The 13186-nt window shown below is 48.9% G+C and overlaps 1 protein-coding gene across 1 annotated transcript in view; it reads left to right on the top strand.

Annotated features, from left to right (window-relative positions):
* FRMD4A (FERM domain containing 4A) overlaps positions 1-13186 on the top strand; it is a 217079-nt gene that overhangs the window by 170275 nt on the left and 33618 nt on the right. Inside the window, exon 15 of the mRNA XM_047066791.1 lies at positions 11388-11521. Coding sequence (XP_046922747.1) covers positions 11388-11521 — 134 coding nt within the window. The remainder of the gene's footprint in view (positions 1-11387; positions 11522-13186) is intronic.

The raw sequence follows: 13186 nt of genomic DNA, 5'->3' as shown, positions 1-13186 counted from the left end.
CATTCAGGAGGTTGCCTTTTTGTTGTGTTGATGGTTTCCTTTACTGTGCAAAAGCTTTTTAGTTTGCTGTAATCCCCCTTGTTCATTTTTACTTCGGGTACCTTTGATTTTGGCATTAGATCCAAAAAATCCTTGCCAAAACCAATGTCAGTGGTATAGGATTATTGAAATTAAAATCTGAAAAATAGTAGTAAAAATCTTGCACGTGGTCCATTTTAAGGATCATCTATGTTCCTTTTTTAAAAAATTTTTTTAATGTTTATTCATTTTGGGGAGACTGCACGTGAGCGGGGGAGGGGCAGAGAGCGGGGGAGACACAGAATCCGAAGCAGGCTCCAGGCTCTGAGCTGTCAGCACAGAGCCTGACACGGGGCTCAAACCCATGAACTTTGAGATCGTGACCTGTGCCGAAGTCAGATGTTTAACCGACTGAGCCACCCAGGCGCCCCTAGGATCATCTGTGTTCCTGGAGCTCATGGTTTCTTGGGCCTTGCCTAGAACTGTCACATACCCGCCACTGATACTCTCCTTTGGAATGTACTGTATCACTTTATCTACTGGCCTCAGACCTTGAGAGATTAAATTTGTCAAATATCGTTCATCCTTGCTGTCTTCTATCCACTGTTTCACCCTTATCTGTGCCCAAATTGGGGTGTAGCTGACCCTCGTAACACTGTAATATTGTTGTGGGATGAGCTCTTTCTTTAGCTCCCAAACCTTGCTTGGTGCAATGCACAACACTTAGAAAGCTAGAGCCCCTCTCCTCAAACTGTTTCATACTGTTTATTGATGTCAACAGAGAAAATATTTCCAAGCTGTTAGTAACTTTGAAGGCTGTTTTCCTATTTAAAGGCATGTAAATACCTTTAAAATTACTGACGTCCAGTACTTGGCATCTGAGGTATGAGTTGCTAAAGAAACAAAGCCATGTCGTTGCTATTTATTAAAGAAGTTGGAAGTCTACATTTGCTAATGCCCTGAGCCACAGGGCTAGCATTAAAAAAAAAAAGGTCCACGTAGTTGAAATGATTTATTAAGGCTTAGTGCTAAGCCCCCCACCCCAAATTCTTCAGTGATGATACATAGGACTCTCTCACATAAGATCTATAGGCCCCTGTCCCCAGGAGAGACCCTTAGAGGTAGTGAACCATCCAAGCCCAGGAGGCAAGACCTGTGTTGGAATAAAAGGAATATACGTGTTGGGGCGCCTGGGTGGCGCAGTCGGTTAAGCGTCCGACTTCAGCCAGGTCACGATCTCGCGGTCTGTGAGTTCGAGCCCCGCGTCAGGCTCTGGGCTGATGGCTCAGAGCCTGGAGCCTGTTTCCGATTCTGTGTCTCCCTCTCTCTCTGCCCCTCCCCAATTCATGCTCTGTCTCTCTCTGTCCCAAAAATAAATAAAAACGTTGAAAAAAAAAATAAAAAAAAAAAAAAAGGAATATACGTGTTAGGACACCGAATGCAGTTCACACTGTAGGAAGGTTATAGAACCCATATCCCAAATTCATTTGCGGAAAGGCCCTGGGGACCAGGCTCAAAAAGGATGTGAGGACCCTTGTCCCCAGAATACATCAGCTGAGAGATGGTGAGGTCTTCGCAGAGTCCCCCTGCAAGAAGGGATGTCGAGGCAGCTCAGGCTGCCAAGCCAGGCCGACAGACCCGCTCCCCCTGCCCTCCACGAGCCGGGTGCCATCTTGGCCTCGTCACACACCGTGCGTGGCTGGACGCTGCGTAAACCCCCTGCCTGACTGCTGTGGGCACTCTTCACTCCGTCCTGGGGGAGCCTGCGGGTTCCCTCCAGATTCGCCAACACGTCTCCTCCATTGCTTTTGCTCATTGGTGCCTCAGGTAACTCGTTTGCAGAGGCTCAGACAGAGTTACAGAGGACAACTATGAATTCAAACCACTCGGTTATGATGTTTTCAGCGTTCAAAAAAAAAAAAAAGCACCTGGCATCTTTTTTGCGGGACTTCAAAGGGGTTTGTTCCTCTCTTCCCTTCCCCCATTTCTTGGTATCTCAGAAAAGATTGGAGAGGGACAGAACATGTAATAACCAAACAAAAAACAAAGAAAACAACAGCTGTACTTGTCCTGGTAGCTGAACACGCACAGCCTTTCCATAGCTCGTCCAAAAGTGGGAGAGCGCGTAGGCTTGTCCTAAGCATTGTTGGGACGACTTGCCAGAACGGAACAATTCTGATGTCAGTGGGGCATGTAGGGGCTAAGGGAGACCTGGTTTTGCCCTCAACCTTTTTTTTTTTTTTTGAGAAAGAGAGAAAGAGAGAGGGTATGCTGTGCACAAGGTGGGGGAGGGGCAGAGTGAGAAGGAGACCCAGAATCTGAAGCAGGTTCCAGGCTCTGAGCTGTCACCACAGATCCCAACATGGGGCTCGAACTCACAAACCGTGAGCTCATGTCCTGAGATGAAGTCAGACGTTCAACCAGTTGAGCCACCCAGGCACCCCGTGCTCTCAGCCTTTAAAAAAAGTTTGTTTTTTTTTTAGTATTTATTTATTTTTGAGAGGGGGACAGAGTGTGAGTGGGGGAGGCACAGAGAGAGAGAGGGAGACACAGCATCCCAAACAGGCTCCAGGTTCTGAGCTGTCAGCACAGAGCCTAACGTGGGGCTTGAACTCATGAACCGTGAGATCATGACCTGATCGGAAGTCAGATGCTTAACTGACAGAGCCGCTCGGACGACTCTCAGCCTTTTTAAAGAAAATGGTGCACAGCTTGGGAAATACCTTGTGTTCTGCAGGCCCATGTGGCTTGTCTCGTTAACCACCCGGACAAAAAGATGGTACTGTGTGTCCCCTCTGAGATGAAACAAGGAGACTGGCACTGGCTTCTTGACTGAAAATCCAGGGGCATAAGCCGCGCGTTTGCTACAAAACAAAAGGATGTGCTGTGTCTATAAATAGGAGCCGGGCTGGGTGATTAATGAGTTGGCAGTTGAGTCCTCTTTGTCGTTGTGATCAGCAGGATTGCGAAGCATGTGGTGAGGGATCTTTGGTTTAAACAAACAGCACCGGGGCAAACCCTGCCGCCTGCGATCACGCCCCAGCTCTGACACTCGCCGTTCTGGGGGAAAACGTGTGCGAAGCGCGGGGCCCTCGCTTTGCCTGGGATCCGTCCACAGGCATTACTCACCCGTTCTCACATTCTCATTCTCTGAGTGTTGGCACTTCCTTCCATTGTCAGGAAGTTTATTAATAACTAATGTAACAATGAGGATGCCAGCTATCTGACATCTCTCCCTACAGAGAGCTGATCTGATAGGCGTCAGCCAGCTTTACGGTCACGGCTGTATTCAGGTCAACACACATTGCCTCGCGCCGGTACAAATCACATTGTCTTTTGGTTTGTGTGGGTTTTTTTTTTTTCTTGTTTGTTTTCCTTTCTTTCTTGCTCTCACTCTGTTTCCTCCCTGTGTCTCTCTCCAGCCTCTTAAAGTTCTCTGGTAGCAGCTCCCTGCCTCCTTTTGGAGGATTCCAGGGGCTTTAATTTGGGCCATAACCTCCGTGCTCTGCAGGCGGGCACAGCCGCACAGGCCCTGCCAGAGGGCTGGGGTTCTGCCAGGGTGTGCTCACGCCGGACCGGGCAACCAGTGAGGGGTGACACCTGTCCTGTGGGATGGCTGGGTCTGGGCTTTGCTTGAGCGGGATGGGCCGGAGTCAAAGCTGAGAAAGGAGGGAGACCGGTGGTCCCTTTCTGCCCGCCTGTTAGGGGAAAAGAGCCTGAGTAAGTCATTTACAGTGATCTCTTTCTGCCCTTGGGTATTAGTACCAAAAGAATAGTAAAGAGTAAAGAGAACCCGAGCGGAGTAAGCACGTATAACCTAAGCAGGCTCCTGTCCAGCGCTGAAATTTTAAACACTGGAAAATAAATACCCCTGTGGTCCCTCATAGGCATCGCTGTGTTCCCATTCAGCCCAGCGCTTTCGATGCCGCCGCGGAATTAGAGTCTGGGAGCTGGAAAGATCAAGCCCCTCATTTCACAATATAAGAGAAAGGGGGAACCATGTGAGTTACCCATAAACAGTAGTTTGAAATGGATATCGAACTCAATATTTTTATTAGATACTGCTGCTAATTTTTATAGTCAACTATTCAGCCCTCCCCACCCCCCGTTATATTTGTCCTCTCCACCCATTGTCGAAAGTGCCCCTGAGCAGTGAAACGGCCACACGGTAAAACTGTCGCAGAGATCCCTACCCGCCACCCAGGTGCTTCCATTCCACTACTCGTTCAGGTGGACTTATAATTGCTGAGCCCGATGAGAAGTTGTCCAGGCATATGTTTTTCACATTAAAAACCCCCTTTAATTCTTGGAGATGGTCTCCAGAGATCACACGTTTAACCCGAAAAATCCGCAGTGTGACAGCATTTCCCATGGCCTCTCAGGACATCTTTTGTGTCAGGAACTCCTAACTGAGGACTCCTAAGGAAGATGCCTGTCTGTTCATCACGAGGAAGAGTTGAGACCTCTCCCTCATATTTGTTCTCGAGGTGTCAGCCAAAACTTTGCCTTGCAGCTTTTAACAGATCGGCTGGGAATACGCTTCTTCATTTTCTTTTTCCTTGAAGACTGAAACAAGACAGATTGTCCTTTCCTTCCCTTCCTTTTAGGATAACAGATTTCTTTCTTCCTGGGGGGACTGTTTCAAATTTCCCCTCTTTTCAAAGAGGAAAGCACCCCTTCTGTCTCCCGAGATCGGGGGGCTCTTAGTCAGGATCCCATCTGTGTAAAAAAGAGATGAGCCACAGTTCCTGACAATGTGTTCTTCAGGGGATGGTTACTCACATCCGCTGCCGAGCGGCCCAGGGTCTTTGGAAAGATTGGAGCAAATTCTCCATCGCAGCTGAACGAGGATATCCGTGCATGTGTTTGCCGGCTGGAGGGGAGCTGGTGTTCCCCACCCCCACATCCTGCCCCAGGCAACTGGCTGCCCACCGGGTGAGGTGTCCCCCGGCTGGAAAGTAAGAAAGTGAGGAGGCTGTTCCTCCAGAGCCGTGGGACAGGTTTTTACCACATCTCTGCCGGGAACATCTGCGGCGCTGGTCCCATGGTATCAGTAACGCCCTCAGAAGATTCCCAGATAGGCACCAAAAGCGACTTTCTGGCCTTGAACGCATCAGGCAGGTTCTCTGGCTGTGGCTGGATGGATAGGAATGGTCCTCTGTGAGGTCCGGGGTTTCCCTCTTCCCCCACCTAAATTAATCCCTAAATTATTAGTGACCTGTTTCTATCAAAATTCTTTGGATTCAGGTTGAAACATAATAGTAAAGAGCCAAGGGGCGCCTGGGTGGCTCAGTGTGTTAAGCATCCGGCTTGGACTCAGGTCATGATCTCGCGGTTTTGGAGCTCGAGCCCCGCGTCGGGCTCTGGGCTGACAGCTCGGAGCCTGGAGCCTGCTTCGGATCCTGGGTCTCCTTCTCTCTCTGCCCCTCCCCCACTTGTGCTCTGTCTCTATCAAAAGTAAACAAACGTAAAAAAAAAAAAAAAAACAAACAAAATAAAAAAAAATAATAAATAGCCCAACCCGAAAGATTGTGTTTTCAGTCCAGTCTCCTGCAAACATACAGTTGACAGCAGTAACCAGGAAGGCTTCCTGGGGCGCTGATCTGATTGGCTGGCAATGGAGCACAGAGAGCATTTCAGCCGATTAGACTGGAGGTGATAGCTTCCTGGGTGGATTACCCAGTTGGCCCTGAGGTGAGGGCTCCCTCCCGTATGCTGTTCCCTCTCTCCTTCAGGTGGCCTTGCTGATCTCCGGCCTCTTCCTCATAGGCAGCTTTTCACCACCCACCCCACCCCGTGCTCTCTGAGGGTCGGGCCTCAGGTGACGTCGAATCACCTGTCTCCTCCACCACCACCCCCGCCTTGCTCACCGATGCGTGTTCTTCAGTGGCTCACCCGAAGAACCCCTCGGCTCCTTCTCCCCCTTCCTGCGGCCTGCGTTTTACTCCACGCGGGATGTGGAAAGAGTCTAGGGGTGAAAGGCAGATATGATTGCGCACCACACGGTTCTCCTACTGCAGCAGCCCAGCAGTGACCGAGACAGAAAGTTCCTGCGCCCCTACCGTTTCCTTGCGGGTGTGAGGCGGACCAAACAGAGCCACCCAGCTGGAATCCCAGCCCTGCCTCCCTACGTCCTAGTGACCTCTTCTGCGAAAACAGGGATGGTGTTTTGGTGAGGGTTGTGTGAACCGTAGCACAGGGGAAACTTCTGTCAGGAGTCTGTGAAAAGCCACTCCCTCCCTGGTTCCCTCCCCACCCCTCACCCCCACCCTCCCAGTGTCCTGATGGACAGGGCAGTGGTAGTACCTGCCTCCCACCAGCCTTGCCCGCCTCTTGCCTACCCGCTAACTAGCCTTCCTCTTGTCCAATTGGCGTGCCAACTCCCCATGAAGGCCAGGAACACTGTTGAGTACAAAAACTAATGCTCATGTAACATCTGTTGTGTTCTAAGCTCTCTCAGCATGTCTGAGGCATTCTCTCATTGGTTCCCCCCAACTTGTGAAGAAGGTCCCCTTTCCGTTCCTGTATCTTAGGGGAGGAATCGGAGGCTGAGAGGCCTTGTGTCACGTTGCCAAGGCCCGGCGGCTAGTGCGTCGCAGAGCTGGGACACAAGCCCAGACCTGCTGACTCACCCACTGGTTTGTAGACTTGCGTCTTCTTCTACTTCTGTCTTCTGGGTGTGTTTTCTGAAGAATATTCACCTCACCCCTTCCAGAAGCGTGGTGCTGCTTCAAACTTTGGACAACCGGGTGTTAACGAATTACTTGTCTCTTTCAAAACACACTCCCATCGCCGCCGCTTTCTTTTTTGCTCCCGTACGGATTCATCATGTGTGTGGACAGCCCTTTCCAAGTGGCACTTGGCTACTGTTTTGCCGACCCATAAAGTCTGAAACCTTGCTCTTCTCGGATGGTTCCAACCACCCTCCTGCTTCGTTGATCCCAAAGATGGCTCAGAGTAACTGCTTTTTTAGCATCCAGACTTACACACGTGTGCTTTGGTCTGTCGATAAGATGGAGAGGTAACCCGGCCCTTTCAGTGCTGGTTGATAATTGGACGTTCCCTTCCAGTAACTGAGCGTGGGACCAGAGTTGGCCTAGTGTTTGTCTTATCCGGAGGTGGGGCTGGTCAAGAGGAGGGAGGTTGACACTGTGTGTAAGGTTACTTTTGTGACAATTGAGGAAAGGACTGAAGGAGACAAGAGGGAGGTACTTAAGTAAGCTGTTTGTTAAGTAATAAATTCCCCGTGTTTGGAGCCATCTTGGAGGTTGGTTAGTTGGTCATCTTCTGGATGGGGACATGAGGGCTCCAAGAAGTTAGTGACCCCGAGGTCTGACACCATTTCATAGCAGACACGTGATGGAAACCCAGGTCCTTCCTTGTCCATCACTGCTCCTCTGAAAGATAGCAGCTTTACTTCTTTATAGCTTCCAAAAGGCGAAACTAGCAACCTCAGAGTGATCCATTTGCAAAGACGTATAGGTGTTCAGATAACCAGCAATGGGTAAATCATAGCAACAGAGAACTTCTGTATCTTTCATCAGGTCAATGATTTCTCCATCTAGAATCATTCTTTATTCATGAACCTTTCTGTTGTAAGACTCCCGTTGACCTCCCGAGGCCCTTCCCTGATTGAATTTCTTCCTTTCTTCCAGAGTCATTCTCTGTCACTTGAGGAGAGTAAGAGTGAATTCGTGAATCCCAGCCCACTCGAGGCTCTCTTGCTGGCCTCCCTCGTATGTGTCCCCCATGACAGGGAATGCCCAAGGGCACCTGTGGAGGGGGTAAGAAGCCCCTCGGCATCACAGAGACCTGGGGCTCCTTCTCCTGATGCCCCTGAGCTTCCCTCTGTGGTACTGTTACTTGGGTACCCTTGCCGCTGGGCACTTGGCCACTTCATCTTGTGGTGGCCATGTTTGCCTGGTTCCGGGTAACAGCCCCACAGGCTCAGAACCCTTCCCCAAGGGTTTCCTTTAAAGAAACATGCCCTGGGAGCCTCTTTTCAAATGCATAAAACAGATAAATACAGAACTCCCTGGCCCAAGGAGCCTGGAGTGGGGCCCCTGAACCCCGGAATCTCCTTGACCTTGTTCCCACCCCCATGTGCAGTGGCTCCAGAAGCATAATTTGCAGACTCAGGGGCTCAAGAAACAGTTTGAAAATACTGCCTTTGTATGCTGAATTGCAGAGTGAGGTCTTTTCTTGAGCAAGAAGGAGGAGGTAGTTTCAATGGTCTCTTTCTTTCTAGTTCTACTGTGTGTTTCACTCCTGTTAAATCTACCCGAGATCTTGAGGACTTACCTTTTCCAGGCACAGTGATAAGTGCTGTATGTGCGTGGTCTCGTTTAGTCTTTGCAACAGATTAAGGAGGGCGGGTCATTTGCCCAAGGTCGCACAACTCATGCGTGGTTTAGAGCCCATCAAAGCCAGATCTGTTTTACTGTCTACTCACCATCCAGTTACCGCTAAAAAAAAAATCTTCATGGCCAGTCCAGGGCCAGCTCAGTTACTTTGTAAAACTTTTACTTGGTATAGTCCTCATAAGGCAATTTTCAGAAAAAAGGCAGGAAACAGAGCCAGCCAGTGTTGGTGGTTTCAGATAAAGATAAGGGCCTCTTGAGCCATCCACTCTCTCTTATGTGGGTTTGGTATTTGGACTAATTATAATAAATAATAATAATTTAAGTGGCGCTAATGAGCCCTATAATTCAGCACCAAAGCTGAGAGACCAGATCATCCAAACATGTTGGATGTTGGACTCCCAGAGTCCAACGTTCCTGTGATTTCTGCCATCCTTGGACACACTGAATCCTCAGACTTAATAAATCATCATTTCCTATCGAGGGGTTAGGCAGGGGTGAAAGGGAAAACAGTGAATTTTTCACTGGAGCTAGAAATCCTTTAATCTAATTGGGTCCAGGTTTCCCCAGGCCTGTTTTTTTAATTTATTTTTTACATTTATTTATTCTCGAGAGACAGAGACAGAGCGTGAGCCGGGGAGGGGCAGAGAGAGAGGGAGACACAGAATCCGAGGCAGGCTCCAGGCTCTGAGCTGTCAGCACAGAGCCTGAAGCGGGGCTCAAACCCATGAACTGTGAGATCACGACCTGAGCCGAAGTCAGATGCTTAACCGACTGAGCCACCCAGACGCCCCAGGCCTGTTTTTTTTTTAATCTGAAGTCTGACTTCTTCCCAACCTTTACTTCACGTCGTTACTAACGCCTTAGATGATGGAGCAGAGGGAAGCCCATTAGGTGTCCCTGTGTCTTCCATTTTGATTGGTGACTGTCGCCAGGAGAACCAGATTAAGATGCCGGGTGACTGAGCTGTGCTTCCTTGGGTGGGTGTACCCTAGAGGTAGCTGAGTACTGACGAGCGCAGGGTAATTGACCTACAGAGGTAACAAAACCCGAGCCGTATCAGAAGGGGAGACTGCGGTATTGTCCCAGCGATGTGTTGCGTGAGTGTAACAGCTTAATGTCTGACAACCATGAGGAAATGGGAGCCTTAGTAAGATTCAAGGCTCTTTGTTTGGGTTTCCGATTGAACTTGGAGTCCTGCAGCTGAGCATGACGAAACTGGGGAAGAGCTGCAAAAATTATTGAAAGTTTGGAAGGCAGGTTCTATAACTTCTAGGTGCTCACAGGTACGAGTTCTCTTTACCAGGCTGAACTGCACTTTAATTATAGCATCCAAGTTTATGGCTGATGACATTTATGTGTGTGTTTGTTCCAGCTCATATTTATTAGCTACTGTGGAGGCATAAAGGTGGTACATTCCTGCCGTGAGAGATCGTCTCTATTTCAAGCTAAGATGGGGTGGAGGAGAAAAGTAAAAAGCCCAAGTTGGAGTCAAAATGTACTTAGCCATAAGACTTTTTGAGTATTAGGGTTATAGGAATCTACCTGCATGGTAACTGAGGGGTAACTGAGGGGGTAAAAATGGGGTTTCTTGCTGAAAGACTAAGTAAGAAAGTGTAGAATAGTGTATTTAGAAGGATGATGTGAGTATAGCAGAGCTTTGTGACACAAAGGCATGAAAGACCTTTCTAGACTTAGGATTCTGAGATGCTTTCTTTACCCTTGGAAGAGAACAGTTGAGTCTAGCGATTTCAGTTGCATTGTTCTCACATCTGTCATCTGATCGCTGAATTATCCCGAAATGTTCCATATGGAAATACAATCCCTACCCACCTCTCCCCAGAAAATCCCGCTGGAACTTTTACTGGGATTGCAAAGATTGTCTTGTTTAATTCCTGGAGCACTGACATCTTTACATCAGGCTTCCAATCCATGACCATGGTAGACCTCTTCATCGTTCCTCTGCAGGGTAGAGTTTCACTGTAGAGATCTCGCACATCTTTCACTAGACTTACCCCTAGGTATTCGGCGTTGTTTGATGCTCTCGCAAATGGCATCGTCATCCAAGCCCCTGGAGCGCATACCTGATAACACCTGTCCGTCTCTGTGGGCATGAGAAGCAAAGTAATTACGAGCTTCTCCATTCCCAGGGCGTCGGTGGGCCTTGTTGGAACCCACCAAGGTAGAAATGCAGAATAGCTTCACTGCTGGAAACCCGCTTCAGAATGCAAAGACTGTGGCCCGGAAAGTGTTTTTTTGGTCCAACCTACATTCCTCCAGTTGGCATTCTAGCTTATTTTCCTTTCGAGTTTGGTTCACAGTTTGCCTTCCACCAAGATTTCCTATCTAGCTGTCTGCTGCTTGAATCGTCACGCAGATACTTCCACCCTGCGTGGTAAAATACGTATAACTTTCATCAGGAGGGATGGTGCTCGTGATCCAGTATTACGTTAAAAAATGTATAATGAAAATCAAATTTTATTCTTGAAAGCTATGCACTGAGATAAAAAGGTCAAAAGAAAAAAAGCGTAACGGTGGTTATCTCTGGGGGACTTACTTACAGACTACTTTTGTGCATGTCTCGATTTTCAAGTTTTTTATGAGAAACATGCAGCCTCTTTGAACTTTTTAAAGGGAAAAAAGGAAATTAAAGGTGTGCATTCAAATGACTGGCTTGGACTGAACTTCCCCCTTCACTGTGTAAAGGCTATCAGAACACGCTAGCGAATTAAGACAGGTATATACCACATATCTTGAGGTAATCAAGAAAGACAAACTTCTTTTTCAGGGGTGTAAATTTCCCTGCCAGTCCTCTGGGCAGCTGTAAACTCCACTGAGGGCCAAGAATTGGCTCCTCGCACCTGGGACTCGGCAACACCTGTTTTATGTCCCCCTCCCATGATTCCTGGGCGAGACCCACCTCCCCAGTATGGGCTCCAGGGAGGTTCTCCGCGGTCCAGATGTGTCTCCCCCTTCCGCTGCTCTACTAACCCCACTGTTTATTGACAGGTTCTCAGGAATCCGATAGCTCTCAGTCGGCCAAGAAAGACATGCTGGCCGCCTTGAAGTCCAGGCAGGAAGCTCTGGAAGAAACTCTCCGCCAGCGGCTGGAGGAACTGAAAAAGCTCTGCCTTCGAGAAGCTGTAAGCAGTTCACGTTTTGTGCGTGTGTGTCCTCCTCTGTCCTCGCATAGTTAGAAAAGGCAAAGCTGGGGATCACACGGACAGCATAAGAGGGAGGCGGGACCTCTCCTGGTCCACAGATGTGGGACACTCACAGCCCCGCCAGTGCTCTGTGACGAACAGGAGTGGGCCTTAATGAACCACTAGGACAGCAATTAATAAGTGGCTCTGCCCGAATCCTAAAGGGGACCCCCACTGGAACCCAAATGACCGTAATGGCAGTCCCGTATAAGTACTCGGTGCACCATAGTTTATAAGGCGTCTCCTCCTGTGATACTCCCTCAATGGAGAGACTGGCTTGCCACCATGTAACTAAAATTTTTGTGCCTGAGTTTATGGCCATGGTGGTGCTTGTTTGTCTTGATTATATTTCACATTTATCTTGGGAAATCCTATTGAGAGACCTCGGTGGAGATCAGCAAGGAAACCAAGGTTTCACTTGATATACGATCCCCTTTAAAACTCATGATCTGGTGTTTCTTTCACTTTTTCTTTAAATGAAGTCTTAGCCTGGTGAGATTTTTAAATTGTACGGAAAGCAATGCTTCCTCAAGCCTCTATACACCAGGCTCGAGTTTCCTTGGGATTTTGGCCCTGTGCCTCGCCCCCCCCCCCCACTGTCTGTATTTGTTTAACATTTATTTATTTTTGAGAGAGAGAGAGCACGAGTTGGGGAGGGGGCAGAGAGAGGGAGACCCAGGATCCGAAGCAGGCTCCGGGCTTCGAGCTGTCAGCACAGAGCCTGACACAGAGCTCGAACCCACGAGCCGTGAGATCATGACCTGAGCCGAAGTCGAACGCTTACCCAACTGAGCCACCCGGGCACCCCAGAAAAGTTGGTTGTTTAATTCATTACTGTGCGGGGCGGGGGGGGGGGTTGCGTACGCACACACATGGATGCGGGCACCCTGGGGAGGGCGACCGTGCTCGGCTTAACCTTATACAAAGAGCTCTGTTGGTGAAACAGTTCGGAATGGGAAGCAAAAGAGGTTCCTGAGCTGACGAGTGTCCTCCCCTCCCCTCCCAGCCCCAGTGCCTTGTCGCAGGAAGAGTGAAACAAGGGGCTATAGAATGAGATCGCATTACTTTTCATCTTGGCTTAATTGCGCGCTGGCTTGATTTAAACCCGAGCCTGCTCGAAGCCGACCCACATGAGCACAAATGCACTGCAAAGCTTTGGAAAGCAGCCGGCCCGGCCAGAGGATCTGCTCCCTGATAGTCTTAGCATTAGCAACCTTTTTATAGAGACTGTGCTGAAAGCAATGAAAAAATATGGGCTTGGGTGTCTGTCTGCATTTAATAATTTGTAAAGCCTTGTTTTGTTTTTAGTAAAGGAAACGTCCCTAAACCCAGCAGGGAATCAGCATCCGAAAATTGGAGAAGCCTGTCAGGGCAAGGTTAGCATGCATTATAAAGGTCTCACTGTCTCTCTTAAAATAAAAGCAAAATGAGGGAAACCGAGCTCCCGCTTCTCAGAGTGTCGACACCAGCAAACAAGTTGGGTGGAAGAAATAACCTCTCAGGAAACAGATTGCTTCTGTGCTTGCTCAGCTAGTCTCCCGACTCCCCCGCAGCGAAGGGGCGGGAGAACTTTCTCAGTAACTGCCCCGCTCTTTGTCTGTGTCA

This window comes from Lynx rufus, unplaced genomic scaffold (assembly GCF_022079265.1).
Source record: "Lynx rufus isolate CCGP_SWC_20201006 ecotype Redwood Valley unplaced genomic scaffold, mLynRuf1.p SCAF_7, whole genome shotgun sequence".
NCBI lineage: Eukaryota > Metazoa > Chordata > Mammalia > Carnivora > Felidae > Lynx > Lynx rufus.
Note: the sequence above shows the minus strand (reverse complement) of the source record. Positions and strands in the feature narration are given on the sequence as shown.